The sequence below is a fragment of the Symsagittifera roscoffensis genome, chromosome 4 (genome assembly GCF_963678635.1).
Source record: "Symsagittifera roscoffensis chromosome 4, txSymRosc1.1, whole genome shotgun sequence".
NCBI classification, from domain to species: domain Eukaryota; kingdom Metazoa; phylum Xenacoelomorpha; order Acoela; family Convolutidae; genus Symsagittifera; species Symsagittifera roscoffensis.
The window spans coordinates 21566809-21589853 of NC_087065.1; the positions used below are offsets into that span (position 1 = coordinate 21566809).

The 23045-nt window shown below is 36.1% G+C and overlaps 2 protein-coding genes across 3 annotated transcripts in view; both read right to left on the minus strand.

The window, feature by feature from the left end:
• The window catches only part of LOC134843894 (pseudouridylate synthase RPUSD2-like), a 54290-nt gene extending 49143 nt beyond the window's left edge, over window positions 1–5147 (minus strand). Inside the window, exon 1 of the mRNA XM_063860231.1 lies at window positions 5085–5147. The gene's annotated coding sequence lies outside the window, so the exon portion shown is untranslated. The remainder of the gene's footprint in view (window positions 1–5084) is intronic.
• A 5953-nt stretch (window positions 5148–11100) lies between these two features.
• Window positions 11101–15833, minus strand: LOC134844125 (uncharacterized). 2 transcript variants are annotated; one of them, XM_063860635.1, is made up of 4 exons: window positions 14910–15833; window positions 14389–14548; window positions 12396–12570; window positions 11101–11647 (listed from the first exon to the last, which is right to left on the minus strand). In XM_063860635.1, exons 1-4 carry the CDS (start codon window positions 15248–15250, stop codon window positions 11115–11117), a joined length of 1209 nt encoding a protein of 402 aa, XP_063716705.1. In that variant the 5' UTR covers window positions 15251–15833; the 3' UTR covers window positions 11101–11114. The 2 variants fall into 2 exon arrangements, with proteins under 2 accessions (XP_063716705.1, XP_063716703.1); XM_063860633.1 differs by having other exon boundaries at window positions 14904–15833.
• Between the last annotated feature and the right edge of the window lie 7212 nt (window positions 15834–23045).

The following is a 23045-nucleotide window of genomic DNA, read 5'->3' on the forward strand; positions in this document are numbered from 1 at the left end:
TTAACATGTGTTGCAGCTTTCACTGTTTTCGTCGGCAATTCCGTGCTCGGTGCTCCTAAGTTCCTAGGTTCAAACTCGTTTTGTCTGTTCCGCTGATTCTGCACCGCCGCTAATGCCAACTTATGTTTGGGGTGACTCTGGTCCTTGACCGCTTCCCAGAACAGGGGGCAATCTATTCTGAAGTGCCCTTCTTGGTTACAGAAGAAGCATCTCGCGCCTATCTTGTTGATTAAGCCGCTATAGTACTCGTGTTCCTCCATCTGGCTCATGTCCTCCTCATCCGGTGCGTATCCTAGACTCTTCATGCCTTGTTTGTATGTTGTGCAGTCAGCCACGTGGTGATCCGCCGACCCGCAGTTCGCGCATGATCTGCGCTTGTCGATGTCATCTCTAAGCTTGTACCATGACGACCTCTGAGGTTGACTTCCCCCTTGCGTGTTCCTGTTTTCTGAATATGAGTATTTCTTGGGCATCATCAGCATGTATTCCCTTGATATCTGTCTCATTTCTTCTGGGGTCGGTGCGCTGTCTTTCGACAATGTGTAGTATGTTGCTAACATTATTCTTAAGTCATCACTTTTTACCCCATCAATGAACTTCGAGGCAATGCTAAAGTTTCTTCTGTTTGTCGACTCCTCTGGGTCACTCCTTCTTCTCAAGCTCTCAAGGTCATCTAGGAACCGATCAATTGACTCATCGTCCCTCTGCCTTCTCTTTTCAAATCGCATCATCGCTTGGTGACCCTTCATGCCTGACCCGAATCGATTCAGCAATATTTCGAAGATTTTGTCCGCGGTATCGCGTTCTTCTTCTTTCTTTGCAACCACGCATTTTAATGCCGTGCCTTCCAGGTTGCTGAGTATGGCTGTGCATGCTTGCCTTTCATCATTTAAGTTATCTTGCTCTAGGTGTAATCTCATCACTTCCACCCAGGTGTCAATGCATCCATCGGAGTCGTCTTTGAATTCTTTTGGCTTCTTGAAAGTTTTTCTTGATTTTCCGTCTCTCCTATCGCTCGAGTCAGTGTTCCTCGTGGCGAAGGCCTCTTCATCATCCCCCAAGTGCTTGCCCACGTCTTGGCATCCGGACCTGCGTTGCTGCTAGCCGTTGAGTCCCCCGGACCACTCGTTGTGTTTGATGTTCTATTTTTCATGATTGTTTTAGCAGCCGTTGGTGCTATGCTTACCGCATCCCGGTTTAAAGGCAACGGTGTCGATTGCCGTTTGTTCCTTTGTGGTTCCACAAAGTCAACTCTGGTGCCTTGCGTACGATCCGCTGCCGGTCTTTCTTGTGAGGTAGAATTTCTCAAGATTGCATCCAATTTCGCCTGTATTGCACACGAACTTTCGGCCTGATTCCTGTTCATTGTGTCCATTCTCTTTTCCAGGCTACCTAATTGGCTGTTGACATCATCATATCGGTTTTTCAACTGTTGCATATCTTTTTTGATGTTCTTATCTCGTTCTTCATTGGTGGCATCCACCTTGTCCGACATCTGCTGGAGTCTCTCGTCTGTCGCCTTAGCCAGGTTAAAATAACTATCCAGATACTCGTGTTTGTTGTATTTCAACTCTTTCCTTATCAAGTCTCTATCTTCCTCACTGTACTTTAGTTTTTTGTCGATCTGATTTAGTTTTGTCATCAGGTCGCCAAGCTCAAGAGTAGCTGTTTCATGATCAGCAGTTGTCTTGTTTTCGGCTGTCGCTCCTGTTCTGGCTTGTTCTTCCTTTAGGTCGGCTTCTGTCGCCTTCGTGCTCACTGTCCCAAATGTTCGTGCTCTTTCAGTTTTTGATTCTTCGGCCGTGTTGTCTCTCGATTTCATTCCGACCATCATCGCCAACTTTTCTGTAAAAGATGTCTTCTTTACTTGAGAGTCGTCTTTCACAGTTTCTCGGGTATTGCCTGTTGTGTCTTCCAACGCGTCTATCGGCGAAAACTCCACGGTTTTTGGATTTTGATCTTCCATATGGGGCATCGGTGTGGATTCCGTTGTCTTCTTCTCCACTTCATCTACGCTCTGGTCTGGTGTCTCTAGATTGATCTCAATTGTGGGCTCCACCTGTTTGTCTTTAGCACCTTCTTTCGTCTTGTTCTCAGTACCACTCCTCGTGCTGACCATACTAACTGAAAAGTTATCTTTTGTCTTCTTTGGGCCCATTGATGTCGTTCCGCGCAGCGACGAGTTATATTTCGTGTTTGATCCAGTTGACCTTTTTTCGAGCACCGGTACCCTACTCCGTCTCATTATTTCTATTTACAATTGCTCTTATTTACAATATTATTATATACACAATTCTATTCTAAGAATAAAATCTTTTGTGGAAAAATTCTTAAAAGGAAATATACAACGTGATAAAAACGATGTTCCCAGTTCTCTTTCAAAACTTTTCGAGAAACTTTCTTTATTTGTGGTTACAACCGTACGGAGTCCGACTAGTCTTGTTCTGTTTTAATTCTGTCTTAAAACACTTATTGTGATTTTACTCCAATTTTTATACCGTCCCAAGACTTCCAGTTACTGTCCCTACTCTTCTTTGTGCCGTCCCAGGCTTTCTTTCTACTGTCCCAAGACTGTTCGGTACTGTCCCAGTACTTTTTGTCAGTGTCCCAAGACCCCTTTCCCAAGCCTAGTGTCCCAAGACTGCTGTCCCAAGACTACTGTCCCAAGACTAGTGTCCCAAGGCTACTATCCCAGGACTAGTGTCCCAAGGCCACTGTCCCAAGACTACTGTCCCAAGGCTAGTGTCCCAAGGTTACTATCCCAAGACTAGTGTCGCAAGGCTAGTGTCCCAAGACCACTGTCCCAAGACCACTATCCCAAGACCACTGTCCCAAGACCACTGTCCCAAGACCACTGTCCCAAGACCTGTCCCAAGGCTAGTGTCCCAAGACCACTGTCCCAAGACCACTATCCCAAGACCACTGTCCCAAGACCACTGTCCCAAGACTAGTGTCCCAAGACCACTGTCCCAAGACCACTATCCCAAGACCACTGTCCCAAGACCACTGTCCCAAGACCACTGTCCCAAGACTAGCGTCCCAAGACCACTGTCACAAGACCACTATCCCAAGACTGTATTGTCTCAAGGCTGTACTGTCCCAAGACTGTACCAAGACTGCTCTGGTCCAAGACTATCCCAGGACTGCACTGTCCCAAGACTGTCCCCAGACTGCACTGTCCCAAGACTTCTTTGGCACTGTCCCAAGACTATTAACAAGTGTTTGAGCGGTGGGACCTCTTTCTTCTTCGTTTTAGGGACTTCTTGATTCACTGTACCTTGCACCACCACTCAAGCTCTAGTAAAAATTTTCCCAAAAACCCTCTCTTAGTGGCCAAATGCTGACCCCCCTTTTTTAGTTACCTCTTTTTCAATGTTCCAAGCAACTTGAAACCAAAACCTGTGCGCAGGTATCTTGTGATCACCTGTTCGTATAAAAACCAAACACAAATCCTTACCAAAAGGCAACAAAAATCTAAGCAAGATTAAACAATAAAAACAAAGAGATGAACCCACCTAAAACTCAAAGGTGACAAATGTCTACCTTCTATCGAAAAAATGTCTGGTACCGAATTGCCACGCGTTCTCCTCCCCCCTGCTAGCGATCTTATGGGGTATCACAAAAACTGTTTATGTCCATTCACCCCTACCGATCCCCCCTACCGACCTACCTTAACCTGATTCTAATTTTGGATATCCGCTTCCTATGACCAACGCGTGTAAATATCTAATGTAACTAAGTCGACGATGCCGAGCAATTAGTTACTCTAATGTGTCTCCCCTTTTTACAAATTATAACCGCCAACCTCTAACTTAACCAGCCCCCCTTCTAACCTCCCCCCTTTTTAGCCCCCCTTCTTAAGCCTAAAATTACCTTAAGCGCCGGGTGCTAAACCTCTCAAGAGAAAACCGTAGACCTGTCTCCAGGCCTGCTCAAGTAAAAACGTTCCTCAAAACCGGGGGATTTCGCTTATCCAATTTTACACTTATCTCCTATAATATAATGTGGATTTTAACGATACCCGTTCTGCCCAACTTGAGAACTCGAGAACTGCCAAATCCTTCTTGGCTACTTTCCCACTCGACTGGTCACCTCTTCCAGTCCAGTCTCCTATTGGTTCAGCTCAAGTGCTCCTGAACCACTTTCCCACTCGGCTGGTCACCTCTTCCAGTCAAGTCTCCTTGTTGTCCAGCTAAGTTCCAAGCTATCTGAAAACCCTTGACAACGCCCCACACTCGGGCACTTTATTGAGGTTACTGGGTTAAATTGCTAGGTTGATCGAAACGATCGAACTTGTAAAACAGTATGGGTATACTATTTAATTAATATAAAGGTTTGATCCAACTAATCTGGTGTCAAAGTCACTGTCTTTTTTCGTTTTATGGTTTTTGTTCCTTTTTCTATTCTTTTCTGGTTTTTGTTTCGCTTTTTGTCTTTTTGCTCGTGTTTATGTCCCCCTAGTTGCCCCCTTTTACTCGGTTAGCTAAGCCTCGTTCGGAGAGCGTACCAGGAAGTTTTCTCGAGTTTTCTTAAAAAGCTATCACGGTACAACCGGAAGGTTTGCACGTTCCTGCCGAACCGTACCACCGGTACTCTAGAATGGGCATGCAGCCCGAAGCTGTCTCAAGTGGGTTCGACTCCGTAGTCTTGATGTCGTAAACACCCAGGAGCGCCATAAAAACACTATGTAACATTCGTCTACTGTAGTCACACATGAGGCTTAAGAAAAATAGGCCCTATAACCATTGGCTCAAGAGTCAGGGACACTATCTCTTGTGTTTTTCTACCTCAAATCAGTCGGAGCCAATTCGGTTCGCTTGTGACATGAGACTACGACCCGTTACAGCTTAAAGGCTACTACCAAAATATCCCCCCACTCTAGAAATAAGAACGTCCCCATACTTAGGTCTCTAGAAACCCAAAATACATGAACGCCGTTAAAAACCGGGTCGGAACAATCCGTTAAGTTAATTTTTATCAGACAGTGGAATTTTGATCCATTTCAGATGGATCAACCTAAAACTCGCCTTAACTCAACATAACAATCATAAAACACACTCTAGAAATTTAAATTGAGTACTCACATCGTAGCACGCTCAAGAACTGGGAGTAATTAAGTCGGTAATCAACTCGAGAATTAAATAATGTAACTAAATGAGTTTAATGTTTATCAGTTTCAATAACAGGACCAAGTTTGAACTCTAGAGTATGGTTTCTCGTGAACCATTGGGACACTCAAGCTGTCCACCTTTCCATCGAAGGTTCACTCTAGTTCAGTTTGAATAATAATCCAGTCGAGCAATAATAGTCCAGTTCTCGGGAATACGCTTCCTTCTGTTTCAGATAGGACAGCTCTACTCTAGTTTTATTGTGACGGAAATTGCGAATGGCAATTTCCTACTGCTTTATCTGGCAACTTTCCCGCGATTGTTACTCGATCGTTCTGATTTCTCTTTTTCGGTTTTCAGTTATCGCGAGAAAATCGTGCATGACAGGCTCCATTCGAATTTTTGAAAAATCAAATTTCACTCCAAAATTAAGCGTTCTTGTTTTTCTCAAGGTCAAACTTCAAAATATGACCGACTGGCACAGATACCAGAAACAGTTATTTTCGCGGGAGAATTTAACTTGCCCGACATTGAACAGGAATCTTGCTTCTCGAAGAATGATTACAATAATGCCTTTGTATTGAACAATACAGAGACTAAAGATCGAATAAAACGAAGCAAAATGACTAAAACGACTCGATACAATGTTAAATAAAACAGACAATAACCAGCTAACTTACGAGGCAAAACTACCCAATATACTTTACACCTGTTTAAATACTACCGTTGCCTCAACAAATCACACTCACCCTCTGCTCCAACATACTGAGACAAAACTGCGACGTACCAACAAAAGGCAGAACTGTTCTCAGTATTCTTCAGCAACATGTTTAATCGATCATCTTTTCCTTCATTAGGGGAAACCAGTCTCAATTGCTACCAACCAGATGAATTCATCTGCTTCTTCAGAGAACTGATCGCGAAATGCATCGACATAGACATCACCAACTCACAAGGCCCTGATGATTAACGAACACTGCTTAACAGGAACCGTCAGGGAGCATTAAGCAACTCACTGAGCCAAATAAATTTTAAGCTCAAGCAAACCGCTGTCTTCTCGAAACAGTGGAAATGCTCAATAATAAGTCCTAAACACAAGAATATATAAAAATCAAATAACAAAAAACATTTATTTATGTAAGCGAAAACCAAATAACAAAAATCACAAGAATAAACAAAAATCTCCCTCTCATCGATCACATCAAAAAATTTTACGCGATGCGTCTTCTTGACCCTCTACGACCACTAAAAAAATAATTGATTATTTTAAAATTGTAAATTGAACAAACGTTTTCGCACAATTTTAGTGCATCTTCAAGTTTAAAAATCTAACTAATATGTACAGAATGATCAAAAATCAGAAAAGTGTCAAACACATTATTCATAAAAATAATATAACAAATTGTTACATAATTTCTATCATGCAATCAAATTTTAAATATTCCGCCAAATTAATTCTGCGTGTTTGTTATTTTTTTCCAATTTCTTTATCCCAAATTTTCCACTAACCCTTTTGAATGTTTATTTTGATTACCTTGAATAATTCATTTTCTGAGCCATAAAAAAAACCTTTCGAAGATAAATTGTCTGAACTGCATTTTCGCTTTCTTCCAGAAAAGTCAGTAATTTTACTATTGTTTTCAGTCTCTCGAAAACCTATATGCGTAGAAAATTGTGATTTAATATTGCAGTTCGATTTTTTAAAGCCTTCAACAAAAAGTATAAAATTTCTTTAAAAAAATTGTTTGATATCGGTATTTCAGAAAAAAATGTTTCTCCTGATCGGAATTATTAGCACAATAGTACCCAAAGAGTCAGAATTGATGCATTTGAGTCCGAACCCGAGCCAATTATCTCTGGAGTTCAACAGGGTCCACTCTTGGATCTATATTTTTTCCTTTTATCAAATAAATTATCTAAATTTAATTGTGCAATCTTTAGTTGTACTTACAATTGCTAATTACCTCAAGTTGATATATGGAAGAAAATGTCCGAAAAAATCAGAAGATCAGAAAATTCTGTAGCTAGCAAAACCGTTTAGTTTATAATTGCAATAGATATTTAGTCACTGAGTTAATCTCTAGTCAGAAGCAATGAAAAGCCGAATTCTACCAACTTAGGCTTGGAACGGAAAATAGAAAAAATATATAGAATATTTAGAATTTATCATCGATGATCCTTAAGTGAATGCGATTATATCAAGAAACGAATCGGTAAAGCATTTTCAAGTTTTTTCCTGCTCAAACGGAACACGTCAGTTTTAACAACCATTTCAACAGAAACCAATTTGTAAAGGGTATAAATATGCATCAGTGTCTTTATGCGTCAGAAATTGTTCTTCTGATAGTCGGTTATACAAGCAATCGTTGATTTTTTTTGAAATTTTTGCCTGTGCTATATATCAATCGTTTCAAAGAATTGTCATTCTTCAGCAATATTATTAATGGGCGGTATGGGGCTAATTATGCAAATTATTATTTAATCCGAGAAGAAAGAGGACACACATGACAAAGTTTATCAGAAAAACGATAAGAGCTCCGGCATAGCAGCTTCTGGTATGGCACTGGTTTCATAATTAACTTCATCCAGTTCTGATAAAACTCATTTGAAAAGAAAACTGTTAAGACTTATGTGGAACTTCTATTCAACATACTGGACTGAAAATAACACATGCATATGGTTCTTCATCTGTTTTTGCTGTAATTGTTAAGCTAATACACAGTCAAAATTGGGTCAATATCTCGATGGCTAATACAAGAAGTCATTATAATCAAAATTATTTTAAAAAAAAACCGTATGAGTTACTTCTCCAAGAAGTCATGATAATCATAATCAGGGGCGGATTTAGGAGGGGGGGCGGACGCCCCCCCTCAGGGATTCGACCCCCTTCCGAGTCAAAGGGTCCCCCCTTTAGTACTTTTTAAGAAATCCATTTTGGGCCGAACGACCCTAAAATTTTTCTAAAGGCGCCTTGGGCGCCAATATATACTAGTTTTGATGGGGGAGCGCGCGCCGAAAAAAACGCAATTTTTTGGTCAAAATTTTCCAAAAGTGCCTAAAAACCCTTTTTTAGACTGTTTTTTTTTAATTTGGCCTCAACAGGGACTAAATGCTTAGGGAGAGCTCGAAAAATCAATTTGGTCGACCTAAAAAAAAAGTCTACAAAATTCCCCCCTCGAGAAAATCCTAGATCCGCCCGTGATCATAATAACAAAAAAAATACGTTCAAAGATTCTTTTTGAAATTTCTAAATAACATTTTCGAGTTTGTCTTACAAAATTGAACTAGAAATTATCAAATTCAAAACACAAGATGCTCATTTTCACCGTTGAGGAAACCATTAAAAAAGCTTTAAGATTTAATTTGAATTGAACATCAAAACTGATACCGCGCTCGTCAACCTTTAACTGCATTTTCGATGACAAATTTTTGATTGAACATGTTGGTTTTGGAGCGAAAACGGCAAACAGGAAATTATCTTGCAGAAAATTATCTTATTTTAAACTAGAGTAGTCACTTCGAATCCAGAGAAACAACTGGAACAACTATATAGAAAAAACCAGTTGCTTTAATGCAGTCTCTGCGACACTATTTCACATCTTCCCAGACTCCGTAGAAAACTTGATAAGAACTCTTGGTGCCTAAGCCACAAAAATCTAAACTTCAACTTAGCTTCGCTTTTTTCCTTCATTTTTGTCATGCCATGAGTACAATGCAGCTCAATTTTAAACTGATTTTCTGGCTAGGTTGAGATAGACGAAATGAGAGTTGAATCAAACAGACTGGATCAAGCTAAAAATTGTTACAGGAAAACATAACTACCCTCAATGCAATTATCGCCTCCGGTTTTTGACGGTATCTGCATGCTCACGACATTTACATAGGGTTGTGCATTCAATTCAAGCAAGACTGCATGAGTTTTTTTGGTTCGTTTTTTTTTGTTCAAAACGGTTTTTTTGATGTCCTTGAACCACAAACTGATTGACTTCGAATGTAATGGCTAGTAGAAACACGGTTTTTTTGTCCTGGCCTCGAGCCAATAGCTATCAAACAACTGCTAAATTTTTTTTTTATGACGCATTCCTGGTTGTAGTAAGCCATTACTCCAGAAAACACAACCAAAAGTTCCGGAAACAGTTGAAAATGTCGCGAAACACTATATTGAAAAAACAGATAAAAAGAAAGTTTAGATAGCTCTAGAATTTTTTTCTAAATCAAACTTTCGATTAGCGGTCTGACCTTGTTGAGAAGATTAGCGAAAAATGACACAACAGCCGAAAACAAGACAAAACTGTCGGAAGAAGTAGAAATTGATATTAGAAAAGAAGCTACCGGACGTAAAACACGATACATGGGTTGTCTATCATTTTGGGTAGAATTGGAAGGTTCTGTGTAAAAAAGGTAATGGACTCTAACTATCATGTGCCAGCAAAATGTGAGAATAACGTTTTTATCCCCGAAGAATTGCGGAAACACAATTCTTCGGGGATAAAGCCTAATAACTATTTGATAGGTTTTATGGAGCTTTTAACCACTGGGATGGCCTGAAGATTTTAATCTAAAACATAATAGAGAAGGAACATATTGGATCTTTTAAATAACGGTCACTGAAAAGAACTTCAAATAAAATATTAAATTGTGTTTCTAGTTTAAACGAGGTTGTCTGGGCATTCGATTATCCCGGATTGACAAAAAAATTTATCAAAAAATTTCATGCAATTAAAAAACGCGTGTCTTACAATTGCATTCAATGACAAGAAAATTGTGTGAAAATAACACAATAAGCAGTGTTCTATACTATGAAATTCATAGAGATGTATGAAACACTGTAAGAAAATTTTTGCTACACTCTGGGAATAAATAAATAAGTTTTTTGCCCTACTTTTTGTCTCAAAAGTTTTGTGAAAAGACTGAAAGCATTTATTTTTACTATGAAATTGTATGAAAAAAAACGTTTGTTCCATAAATTTAATTTTGTTTTAAATTGTGTGTTTTAACCAAAAACACAAGGACCAAGGATTGAAAAACCCAAAGTGTAAGTTGCAGTAAGCGCGCAGATCAACAGCATTTGGTGATATTGCCCATGTAAGTTCTTGTTAACAATTTCACTCAGAGCTATATGCTAAAAACGTAACATTTTGTTTATGGCTGGGAAGTTATTGTTCCGACTTTCGATACGAAAGTAACGGAATATTTGTGCTCGGGGTGGGTTTTTTTCTTCAGACAAAATTCGACTTTTTAACTAGCCATTTTTGACGGAATTTTTTAATATCATTCGAAAGCCATTGTTGTCCTGAGCTTAAATTTGAAAAGTTTTTTTTTTTATTTCATTTAATTTTTTAAAGTTATTACTGCTCCATAAACCTTAAAAGGCAGTCGGAACATTCAGGGCTTCGCCTTGATACGAGCAGTCTTGTTACTATTTAGTGGTTGAGGGAAGAAGCCTTTTTTTGTTTTTCTTAGCATATAAAAATTAAAAATAATCATTGTGTTGAAAAAAATGCTCGTTTGTGATTTTTGATTTTTTTGGTGAAAAATTCAACTTGAACTACGCTATAGACTCAAACTATCAAATTTTGCATGCAAATCTATTTCATAAAATGTGTATTTGAGCACAGGACCGAGCTTGCAAGAAAATATAGTAAAAAAACTCTCTACCTCAAATGTGTATGGTTTATGGAAAAATGGATATGATACATTTTCATATATGAAGTTGTATGATGATTTTTTGTCAATTTCTTAATTGATGCCAACGATACTTTGATGTTACCAAAACTGCCACAAGTATGTTTTGTTTGAATTTTAAACCAATTTAAGATTTTTTTTTTAAATCGATTGAAAAAATGCTCATCATACAGTTTTCTTCTACGAAAATTGCATGCTAAGCAATTTATCCGTAGACTCCGTATATGAAGTTTGATTATATGAGTTGTTTAAGATCATCAGCACAAGAACCACAGTTTGAAGAAAACGCATTTTAGTACATCATAAATTCAAGAAGTTCGCTTACAAAGAATAACACAAATTTTTCAAAACAATAGCTTCTTTATACAATTTTTTGAACTGCTCTGAAACATTACTCAAATTCGCGTTATCAATTTGCTCAACGCAGTCTGATTTTGTTGAGCTAGAAAACCTTTTCGCAACATTTTCAGCTGTCGTATTCAGTAAACCCATTTCTTCAATGAATAATGGCATCATGAGCTCTTTTTGTTTTTCGGAATCTGCGTCAACATCTATACAAGATGCCAGAAAGCTAGGGTCAATATTTGACAACTGGTTTCGGATTTCATGAAAGGCTTCAATAAGCAGTAAAGCCGATTCGCTGACGTCTCCGGCAATCGGATTGTAAAACAGAGCTGACTCGGGATTTCTGATGACGAGAACTATTCGGAGATCTATAGCTAGTAGAGAACATATTTCGGCTATGTGTCGTAAATTAGGATATGTGACTAGAGGTCTGCTTCGCTGCTTTTCAGCATCTTGCTCGCTGCCGGGAGAATCGCGGTAGCATTTTGGATAAGGCAAATGAGAAGCACCTGAAAAAACGGGATCACTTGTAACATGGATCCATTCCTTTTTGATTATACCCACAGGTTTTTAACAACAGTTGAATCGCATGTATTTTTTGAAAAAATTGCAACATGAGATGCGCATTTAGGAGGAATTTGAGACTATGGCCGCCTCGGGTTCTGCTTTGGTGATATTTTAAATTTCCCCTATTTTTGGTATACGAACTAAAATTTGCTTTCATAAGGCTTCTTTGCCATGTACACCAAACTTTGAGCATCTCAATTTATGATTCTTTAGCACAGTGGTAAGGCGTTCACTTTGATATCGTCAGATCGTGTATTCGATCCCATGCCATGGCAATGATAGTGTGTGAGGACAAGCTCTCACTTGACCTCCAGATTCAGGTCTACCACAACCTGAACAAATTTGGCTGCAATAGTGGTACCACGTAAAAGTTCTAGACGCAAAAAAATGGCCTTAGGTCGCAAAAAACAGCTTCGCTCAGCAAAATAACACTATCTGGAATGTGGGGAGATAATAGAAATGGACTATCCTCGACAGGACTGTTAAGGCCTACTGATAGCTCCTCTGCGATTCGCAGGAACTACAATTAATTCTTCGGTAAATATTTTCAGTAAAGGTCTGGCAAAGGCTTCTCCTGAATTTATTAGTACTAATCTGCGATGGTCCTTATTTATAAACCTTGCCAATAAGCAAAAATAAATGTTTAATAAAATATTATGATTTCTTCACGATTTGTGCTACGATTCTTACCATAAAGGGTATTGAGAAATATGACAGGATGGGGGTGGTGTTGGAGGTCGTAGATGAGTTGGTCCAGATTCTGTCTATTGGCAAATGGCGTCTCGTCTCTGTTCACATCCCGCGTACAAGTTCCCGCTAGTCTTGCGTAAGTACCAAACGGACTACACACACGCTTGTCCGATGCCTATGCAAACAAAATCACCTTTTCTGTTATTTTGAAATAAAACAAAACCAAAAAAAGTCTTTCATCTCCCATTTAAATACTGAAAATGTTTGAATCTTAGTGACACTCAGAAAATATTCTTTTATCTTTCGCTTTAACTAGGGGTGGAGTTATCAGGGAGCGGACGCCACGTCGTCTTAGGGATTCGGCTCCCTTTAAACCCAGGTCTCTTGAAAGCACGCACCCTCTATTGGAGATAAACCTTTATCAAACTTAACTTAAATCTTTTGTTTTAGTGTCAATACTTCTTGTGATCCATTCTTGGATGATTCATTCAATGTAGAAATTTTGACGTTGATTTCTTCGTCTGTAATGCTAAACGATTTTACTTTTATGACAGAAAAGGTGTGGTAGATAAATCAGCCAAACTAAAACCAACCGAAGTATAAACCAGCTAAAAAACTCAATAGTTTTTTACTGTTACAAAACTCATGCAAATTTCTTTCATTAAATAAATTTTTGGCTTGCTCATATACTCCGCCCATTTTCGGTTGATTGATGCTTTGGCTGGTTTATTTACTCTCAGAATTTAGTTATCAAGAAGATCAATTCACATTGCAATTGGGGAACTTGATAGTCTAAGTTTTTATATAAACAAGGATAGCCGGTTAGTGTGCCAATAGCACAAACTATTCAGACCATATTCTTAAAAAACTACTTAGAAAGTTTCTTTTTTCAAGTTGCGTCATTTTTTGGATCTTGGTAAGATGAGAGTATTCACTAGAGCTTCGATTGGTAAATTAGGTACTTCTGTCAGCGTCATTAGGTAATTTACTTCATGAAATAAAAACATTTAAAACATTTTAAAAATTCCAAAAAATAATTTCAAAATTTCTGCAGAAAATTTCAATAAGTTTTTCTAGAAGTTTTATTCCCAAGAAGGCGTTAAAAGAATTTGCAATAACTATTTTTATACCAGAGTAAAACTAAGTTTTATCGGCCTAACTTGATTCAAATCTATTTTAAAAGCATGTATTACAAGCTGGGCATTCAACAGTGCCAAAAAACAGTGCCGAAACTGCAAATGTATTCAACAGTGCAGAAAAATAATGATATTTAAGTTCCGTTTGTAAATTCGCGGCAGTTTTGCATAAATACTGTTTTTTTTGGAGCAAACCAAGCGAAAAATTTGACAATTTTTGCTGAGTTAATTTTTGTTCAGAAAAATGTTTGACGCCGCTCATGGGCAATTTTTGTTTGCTTAACAAGCGGTACGATCTAAAATAGTCATTTTTGTCTCATCAGATTTGCTTCAATTTGAGTATAATTAATTGTCAGTGATTTGTGATGGGTAAAAACAGTATTCAAAAGTTTTGGGCACTGTTGAACACAATTTTTACTTTCCGCACCGTTGTAGTTCGGCACTATTGTACTGCCCACTACACGCTCGCTTCATTTGCTCGAAATTAGACTGTAAATCAAAAAACTGAGAAACAATTTTTTGAATATTTTGAAATTTTGTTCGAATCACGACTGAAAGGGCTTTAATTCCGATGATTATGGTACCTGATTTTGCTTTAAAAAATAAAATGTAAACCCACCAGAATACAAAGTTCCTTCCATTTTCAATGATCGAAACAATAACAAAGTGTTTATCAGGCCTTATATTCACAAAAAAAAAGTTTTTTTCTGTACAATTTATGAGCCACGCTCAAAATTAATTCAACATCCAAATGGTCCGTTTTTGATTTTTTTAAATTTATATAATGCTAAAAAGGGAGAGTTTCTTCAAAAAGCAGAAAAATAGACATATATTACACTGTTGTATTATCAACTGACCTGTGCGCATATTGGCCTGAACTCTTTCTGCACTATATCGTGACCCGCCCCATTCACCCCCACAAACAACACCGCCTTCCTCCTGGCTAGGTCAGGGGTCACATTTCTAATGAGAGGCATCATCCGGTTACGCGAGGAGAAGGACGACGAAAGCTCAAGTCTGCAAATTGGTACAAGTATGATAGTTGTATTGAATCCCTGAAAATTTTATGGGTCCCTGAAGGAAAACTTATGGCCTTAAAGTCTTTTAGAAAGTAAATTTGTTTATAGTTCGGTTTAAAAAAATTGCTAAGGCAGCGGGACCAATTTTTCATTTCAAACTAAAATCACGCTTGATAAAACGGGATCCTCAATCGAACTATCAACAAGGTTCAATTAAAACTGAAAATTGGTCAAATCAAATGTTACCGCACCAATTATAAAAACAGATGGATTAAACTCGTAAAAATTTGTCAGTAAAATGTTTTTTTTTTCCTTTCAGTAAAATAGTTTTGCAAGGAAACTAACTATCATACCTGTACCTAGAAATTTTCAACTTCATTTCATCTTCAGGTTTTATGGTCCAAAAATAATCGGGCCAGTTTCCTTTCGAGTTTTCACACACTTTGTACCCTGAAGTCCCAAAATAAAGCTGTCTAAGTTCTGATAGCTTCAGATTTTGGTCAATTCGCGCTTCTATTTTTTGCAGCTGTTTTGATAGCACATTTGATGACCGGAACGGATAATTAATTTCTAATGAAAGATCGAGTAGAAAATAATAATTCAAGGAGAAAAATACAAGAATAACTAACAACAAAACACCTAATAAGTTTTTCTTTTTCCTGGAAAACTTAACGATTTTATGCGATAAAGTTTTCTTCATTTTCACACGTATTATATTTAACACTGAGTTCCTTTTAATTTGGCAGACTTTTTTCCACAGCTCTTAAGTCAAAAAGCAGATGTTAGTGAACCGGTAATTCAAATGGAAAAACCATAACTAATTGCCAATATTAAGAAAAAAGTCACTTCATGACTTTCCGGTAGCACAAACACGCCATAAGGTCATAATGCATTGTTATAATTTCATAACGAAAATAGTACTAAAATAAGATCTTCACTGTTTTTATTTCAGAAGATAGAAAACGGTTCCAAACATTCGAATATTTCACCTTCAACCAAAATTACGCTTAATAAAACGGGATCCTCAATCGAACTATCAACAAGGTTCGATTGACACTGATAATTGGTCAAATCAAATGTTACCGCACCAATTACAAAAATCGATGGATTGAACTCGTTGAGTTTCGTCTCAAATGTCTGAAAAACATCCTGATGACACGAGTTAATCATTCAGCTACACGATGTTTTTGAAGACAAAGATTTAATTTTGAGTAAAGACTGCTATTTTTCAAAAGACTGCTGTATATAATGCACGTTTTTGCTCTCAGGTATACCAATTTAAGACTGTGTGTTTAGATTCAAGTAATAAAAAAATAAAAGATTAACAGAATGTTTTGTGGTTTGCAAGCTTTTATGAGTATATATGGTATGAAAAGCGAGCGAAATATAAGATGCAAGAATAAGGAGTGTTTCGACCATCCTAATAGATATAACTACATTTTAATGATTCAATATTGAATAGCAGCTGCCATTTTCAAAACAAACATGCTGAAATGGTGTTGCTGAAGAAAAATTAAATTTGCTGAAGAAAAACTGTTGAAAATTGCATTGAAAGTAAATACCATTTAATCTAAAAGTTTTAAAAATTGTTCAGTATAAATTATAAAACATTTCAATGTTCATAACTTCTTGGTTAGATAAAAAAGGTTATGAGCATTATAACAGGTATGACGCATTTCAGTGTTCAAAAACTCTTGGTTAGATTTAAAAAAGTTCTCTTATAACAGTATAAAAAGTTCTCTAATTTTTGGTAATTTAGCGGGCAAATTTGCTCGACTTTAAGTGGAGACCGGCTGAAAAGCATGTGCACCAAAGGGTCCTAAATCACGCTAATTCGAGCAACTATAGCTATTAAGTCATTCTTCGACGCCGTTCGATACTTTTCAAGATTTTTTCTCAAACGCAATAACCTGCCTCATTTGCTCAATTTTATTTGATGACAAACTAAGATGACATCGTCGAGGTAATAAATTGAACACTTAGTCACCGTGGTAAAAAACTGAACAATTTTGAAGCACTGTATTTTCATTAGGGTTCCTGATAGTTTCTTGAGACCTGATATATTGATTGCATTCGACTGAACAGTTATTTGATGATTATTGAAGTTGAAATTTTGAATTGAGCGAACTTGAAAAATTCCATTAAGCTAATGTATAAAAAGTTATAATTTAGAATAATAGAAAATTTTATTAAATTAGGTTTTGCCTGGAGAACACCTAATTGAAACTAGTTGATCATTCTAGTATATCCGTGACCTGCGAGAAACATAACATTTAGTTGCTTTTACGGTCAACAGCTACGAAATCTAATTTTAACAGTTGAATTCTGTTTTGAATTACTCAGAACCTGTTGCATTAAAATTTGATTACTCCAACATTTGAAAAGAAGAACGGTCGTTTTGTGTTTGAGCGGTTTTTTCTCCAAGCATTTTTGCGACTTCTAAACAAGTCATTTTATATTATCTGAGAAATTTTTGTCTTGAATTCAATATCAAAAAATATTTAACCTGTAACCAATTTTATCCAAAAGCCAAAGGTTTTGAAAATTTTCTATTTGGCTAATTTAGACAATAACGCGCGATGCATTTTGTTTTATAAAAGCACAATCGGCGATTCAATCAGGATTAGAAATCATTATAAGCGGAGTCCTGCTAGTTGTTCTAACTAACTCGTTAAAGAGTGCTAAAATTTCAAATTAACTTTTAAAGAGCAAGTATGTTGATAATTTCTTTACGAAATAAATATTTCTTCAAAATTTTTCTTTATTTTTTGAAAAAATTTATGAAGTTTTTTAATTGAACCCTACTGAAAAGGCATTTAAGGTCAACGGGTATCCTTCGGTCTTCTTGATACAAAAAGTCTCTTTTTATGTTATGTGAGAAAGTATCTGAAGAAAAACAAGACTGCTCGTATCAGGACGAAGACTTGAACATTTGGACTGCCCATTAAAGTCTATGCAGTAGTATTCGCCTTACAAAAATTGATGAGTTTTCCAAAACAAAAAGAAAATGTATGGACTTTTTTGAATATTTTTTCAAACTATCCACCGCACGCTAGCTAAATACAAAATGATAGATTTCGGATATAGCAAAGCATTGAGTAGACCGAAGAGGAGACATGACTTCAATTTGGAAGAATTTCTCAGACGGATTGAATATCCACATACGCAATTATCGCACAAATTCTTTTGGACGTTAAAGAGCACCCGAGCAAAAATTTTCAGCCAATTTCTTCGAAAGTCGGAACAAAAAATGCTCAAAGATGACTGATAGAATCAGCTAGCCATACAAGGTAATCTTAGAACAGTTTGTTCGACTCATACATAATTATAATTACGAGACCAAACATTAACTTTCTGGGTTTGTAACGGACTCCGTGTTTGTGTTTGTAATAAATTTGTACCAATATTTCCGCTTTGTTTTTCTGCAAATTCTAATTTTACTTTTTCGTTTCACTAAATTCAAAAGAAAAATTTAATTACTCCGGCAAATCAGGTGTCTTTAAATTATGGGAACATTTGAGATAATTTAATATTTTCGGTACGAACACCCAAAAAAGCAATAATCGCATGGGATCCTAGAAAACTAGACGATAAGCAAATTAGACGGATACTACAAAAACGAAATAAGATGGAAATTATTTCTTACAGATCTGGCATTTTAGACTAAAAAGCTATAAAAAGGAAAGGGCCAACAAATTTTTTTCTTAAGAGTCAAGTTTCACAAATACAAAAAAAACATAAAATGTCAATGCCTATCAAAACAATTAGCTAACATGAACATAAAATGTCAAATCTGAATATTACAGGAGAGTTTTGAATTGAATAAATTATGCATGATTGACTTGTAAAGTTTTTGGCCACCGAAATTGAACTGTTGTCTACAAACAATTTAATTTTCTAACGCAATTTGTGTGCAAACAAAGTCAATTTCTCTCACTTTCGTCTATTTTCTCACAATTGCAGATTTGCAAACCTGTCTAATTTCCTTTTAAGTACCTCCGTATAATTTGCTTATCGTCTAATTTCTCAACCCCCAATCGCATGCTAGTAGACGCACTTGGTTATAGCTGCTCTTTCAGCTACACCTTTGAATTATTTCAAACTTTAGTTTGCTGATATCGACAACTGTGACAACTTGTGCAATTGAGTTGAAAACAGTGATGCACGCATCTTCATCACGGAAAAAAACATTACGAGATGCGCGCATCTTCATTTGACCAATCATACTTTGCCATACAACTTATTCTTTTCTTTTTGCTCGAATTATGGGTTAACTCCAACGGGTGCCGGTCATCAACTAGACAGGTCTTCAAGCCGAATCGTAAAATTAGGAGCTTCCTGTCGAACAGTTTCTCTAAAAGTCATGAAAAATGATTAAATTTAAAATCGCTTTGAAGAATTTTTCAAGTTCAAGATCTTTTTTTATACCAGTTTGAGGCTTCTTCATAAATTCTAAAACCTCCAAATTAAATTTGAGAAAAATCAAAAAATTAAAAAATTTTTAATCTGTTTCTCTTAATAATTCTTACAATTCAATTCAAAATTCGGCTATTGTATTTAACGGACACCCCTCCTAAGTGGCTCACTGTCACGAATAAAGCCTCTTATGGGCTAAACTTGCCCTAATTTTTGAATTTGTCAGTAAAACAGTTTTGTCAGTTCATTAAAATAGTTTTGCAAGGAAACTAACTATCATACCTGTACCTAAAAATTTTCAACTTCATTTCATCTTCAGGTTTTATGGTCCAAAAATAATCGGGCCAGTTTCCTTTTGAGTTTTCACACACTTTGAACCCTGAAGTCCCAAAATAAAGCTGTCTAAGTTCTGATAGCTTCAGATTTTGGTCAATTCGCGCTTCTATTTTTTGCAGCTGTTTTGATAGCACATTTGATGACCGGAACGGATAATTAATTTCTAATGAAAGATCGAGTAGAAAATAATAATTCAAGGAGAAAAATACAAGAATAACTAACAACAAAACACCTAATAGGTTTTTCTTTTTCCTGGAAAACTTAACGATTTTATGCGATAAAGTTTTTTTCATTTTCACACGTATTGTATTTAACACTGAGTTCCTTTTAACTTGGCAGACGTTTTCCGCAGCACTTAAGTCAAAAAGCAGATGTTAGTGAACCGGTAATTCAAACGGAAAAGCCATAACTATTTGCCAATATTTTAAAAAAAGTCACTTCTTGACTTGCTTCTAGCACAAACGCGCCATAAGGTCAGGTCACAATGCATTGTTATAATTTGATAACGAAAATAGTACTAAAATAAGATCTTCACTGTTTTTATTTCAGAAGATAGAAAACGGTTCCAAACATTCGAATATTTCACCTTCAACCAAAATTACGCTGAATAAAACGGGATCCTCAATCGAACTATCAACAAGGTTCGATTGACACTGATAATTGGTCAAATCAAATGTTACCGCACCAATTACAAAAATCGATGGATTGAACTCGTTGAGTTTCGTCTCAAATGTCTGAAAAACATCCTGATGACACGAGTTAATCATTCAGCTACACGATGTTTTTGAAGACAAAGATTTAATTTTGAGTAAAGACTGCTATTTTTCAAAAGACTGCTGTATATAATGCACGTTTTTGCTCTCAGGTATACCAATTTAAGACTGTGTGTTTAGATTCAAGTAATAAAAAAATAAAAGATTGACAGAATGTTTTGTGGTTTGCAAGCTTTTATGAGTATATATGGTATGAAAAGCGAGCGAAATATAAGATGCAAGAATAAGGAGTGTTTCGACCATCCTAATATATATAACTACATTTTAATGATTCAATATTGAATAGCAGCTGCCATTTTCAAAACAAACATGCTGAAATGGTGTTGCTGAAGAAAAATTAAATTTGCTGAAGAAAAACTGTTGAAAATTGCATTGAAAGTAAATACCATTTAATCTAAAAGTTTTAAAAATTGTTCAGTATAAATTATAAAACATTTCAATGTTCATAACTTCTTGGTTAGATAAAAAAGGTTATGAGCATTATAACAGGTATGACGCATTTCAGTGTTCAAAAACTCTTGGTTAGATTTTAAAAAGTTCTCTTATAACAGTATAAAAAGTTCTCTAATTTTTGGTAATTTAGCGGGCAAATTTGCTCGACTTTAAGTGGAGACCGGCTGAAAAGCATGTGCACCAAAGGGTCCTAAATCACGCTAATTTGAGCAACTATAGCTATTAAGTCATTCTTCGACGCCGTTCGATACTTTTCAAGATTTTTTCTCAAACGCAATAACCTGCCTCATTTGCTCAATTTTATTTGATGACAAACTAAGATGACATCGTCGAGGTAATAAATTGAACACTTAGTCACCGTGGTAAAAAACTGAACAATTTTGAAGCACTGTATTTTCATTAGGGTTCCTGATAGTTTCTTGAGACCTGATATATTGATTGCATTCGACTGAACAGTTATTTGATGATTATTGAAGTTGAAATTTTGAATTGAGCGAACTTGAAAAATTCCATTAAGCTAATGTATAAAAAGTTATAATTTAGAATAATAGAAAATTTTATTAAATTAGGTTTTGCCTGGAGAACACCTAATTGAAACTAGTTGATCATTCTAGTATATCCGTGACCTGCGAGAAACATAACATTTAGTTGCTTTTACGGTCAACAGCTACGAAATCTAATTTTAACAGTTGAATTCTGTTTTGAATTACTCAGAACCTGTTGCATTAAAATTTGATTACTCCAACATTTGAAAAGAAGAACGGTCGTTTTGTGTTTGAGCGGTTTTTTCTCCAAGCATTTTTGCGACTTCTAAACAAGTCATTTTATATTATCTGAGAAATTTTTGTCTTGAATTCAATATCAAAAAATATTTAACCTGTAACCAATTTTATCCAAAAGCCAAAGGTTTTGAAAATTTTCTATTTGGCTAATTTAGACAATAACGCGCGATGCATTTTGTTTTATAAAAGCACAATCGGCGATTCAATCAGGATTAGAAATCATTATAAGCGGAGTCCTGCTAGTTGTTCTAACTAACTCGTTAAAGAGTGCTAAAATTTCAAATTAACTTTTAAAGAGCAAGTATGTTGATAATTTCTTTACGAAATAAATATTTCTTCAAAATTTTTCTTTATTTTTTGAAAAAATTTATGAAGTTTTTTAATTGAACCCTACTGAAAAGGCGTTTAAGGTCAACGGGTATCCTTCGGTCTTCTTGATACAAAAAGTCTCTTTTTATGTTATGTGAGAAAGTATCTGAAGAAAAACAAGACTGCTCGTATCAGGACGAAGACTTGAACATTTGGACTGCCCATTAAAGTCTATGCAGTAGTATTCGCCTTACAAAAATTGATGAGTTTTCTAAAACAAAAAGAAAATGTATGGACTTTTTTGAATATTTTTTCAAACTATCCACCGCACGCTAGCTAAATACAAAATGATAGATTTCGGATATAGCAAAGCATTGAGTAGACCGAAGAGGAGACATGACTTCAATTTGGAAGAATTTCTCAGACGGATTGAATATCCACATACGCAATTATCGCACAAATTCTTTTGGACGTTAAAGAGCACCCGAGCAAAAATTTTCAGCCAATTTCTTCGAAAGTCGGAACAAAAAATGCTCAAAGATGACTGATAGAATCAGCTAGCCATACAAGGTAATCTTAGAACAGTTTGTTCGACTCATACATAATTATAATTACGAGACCAAACATTAACTTTCTGGGTTTGTAACGGACTCCGTGTTTGTGTTTGTAATAAATTTGTACCAATATTTCCGCTTTGTTTTTCTGCAAATTCTAATTTTACTTTTTCGTTTCACTAAATTCAAAAGAAAAATTTAATTACTCCGGCAAATCAGGTGTCTTTAAATTATGGGAACATTTGAGACAATTTAATATTTTCGGTACGAACACCCAAAAAAGCAATAATCGCATGGGATCCTAGAAAACTAGACGATAAGCAAATTAGACGGATACTACAAAAACGAAATAAGATGGAAATTATTTCTTACAGATCTGGCATTTTAGACTAAAAAGCTATAAAAAGGAAAGGGCCAACAAATTTTTTTCTTAAGAGTCAAGTTTCACAAATACAAAAAAAAACATAAAATGTCAATGCCTATCAAAACAATTAGCTAACATGAACATAAAATGTCAAATCTGAATATTACAGGAGAGTTTTGAATTGAATAAATTATGCATGATTGACTTGTAAAGTTTTTGGCCACCGAAATTGAACTGTTGTCTACAAACAATTTAATTTTCTAACGCAATTTGTGTGCAAACAAAGTCAATTTCTCTCACTTTCGTCTATTTTCTCACAATTGCAGTTTTGCAAACCTGTCTAATTTCCTTTTAAGTACCTCCGTATAATTTGCTTATCGTCTAATTTCTCAACCCCCAATCGCATGCTAGTAGACGCACTTGGTTATAGCTGCTCTTTCAGCTACACCTTTGAATTATTTCAAACTTTAGTTTGCTGATATCGACAACTGTGACAACTTGTGCAATT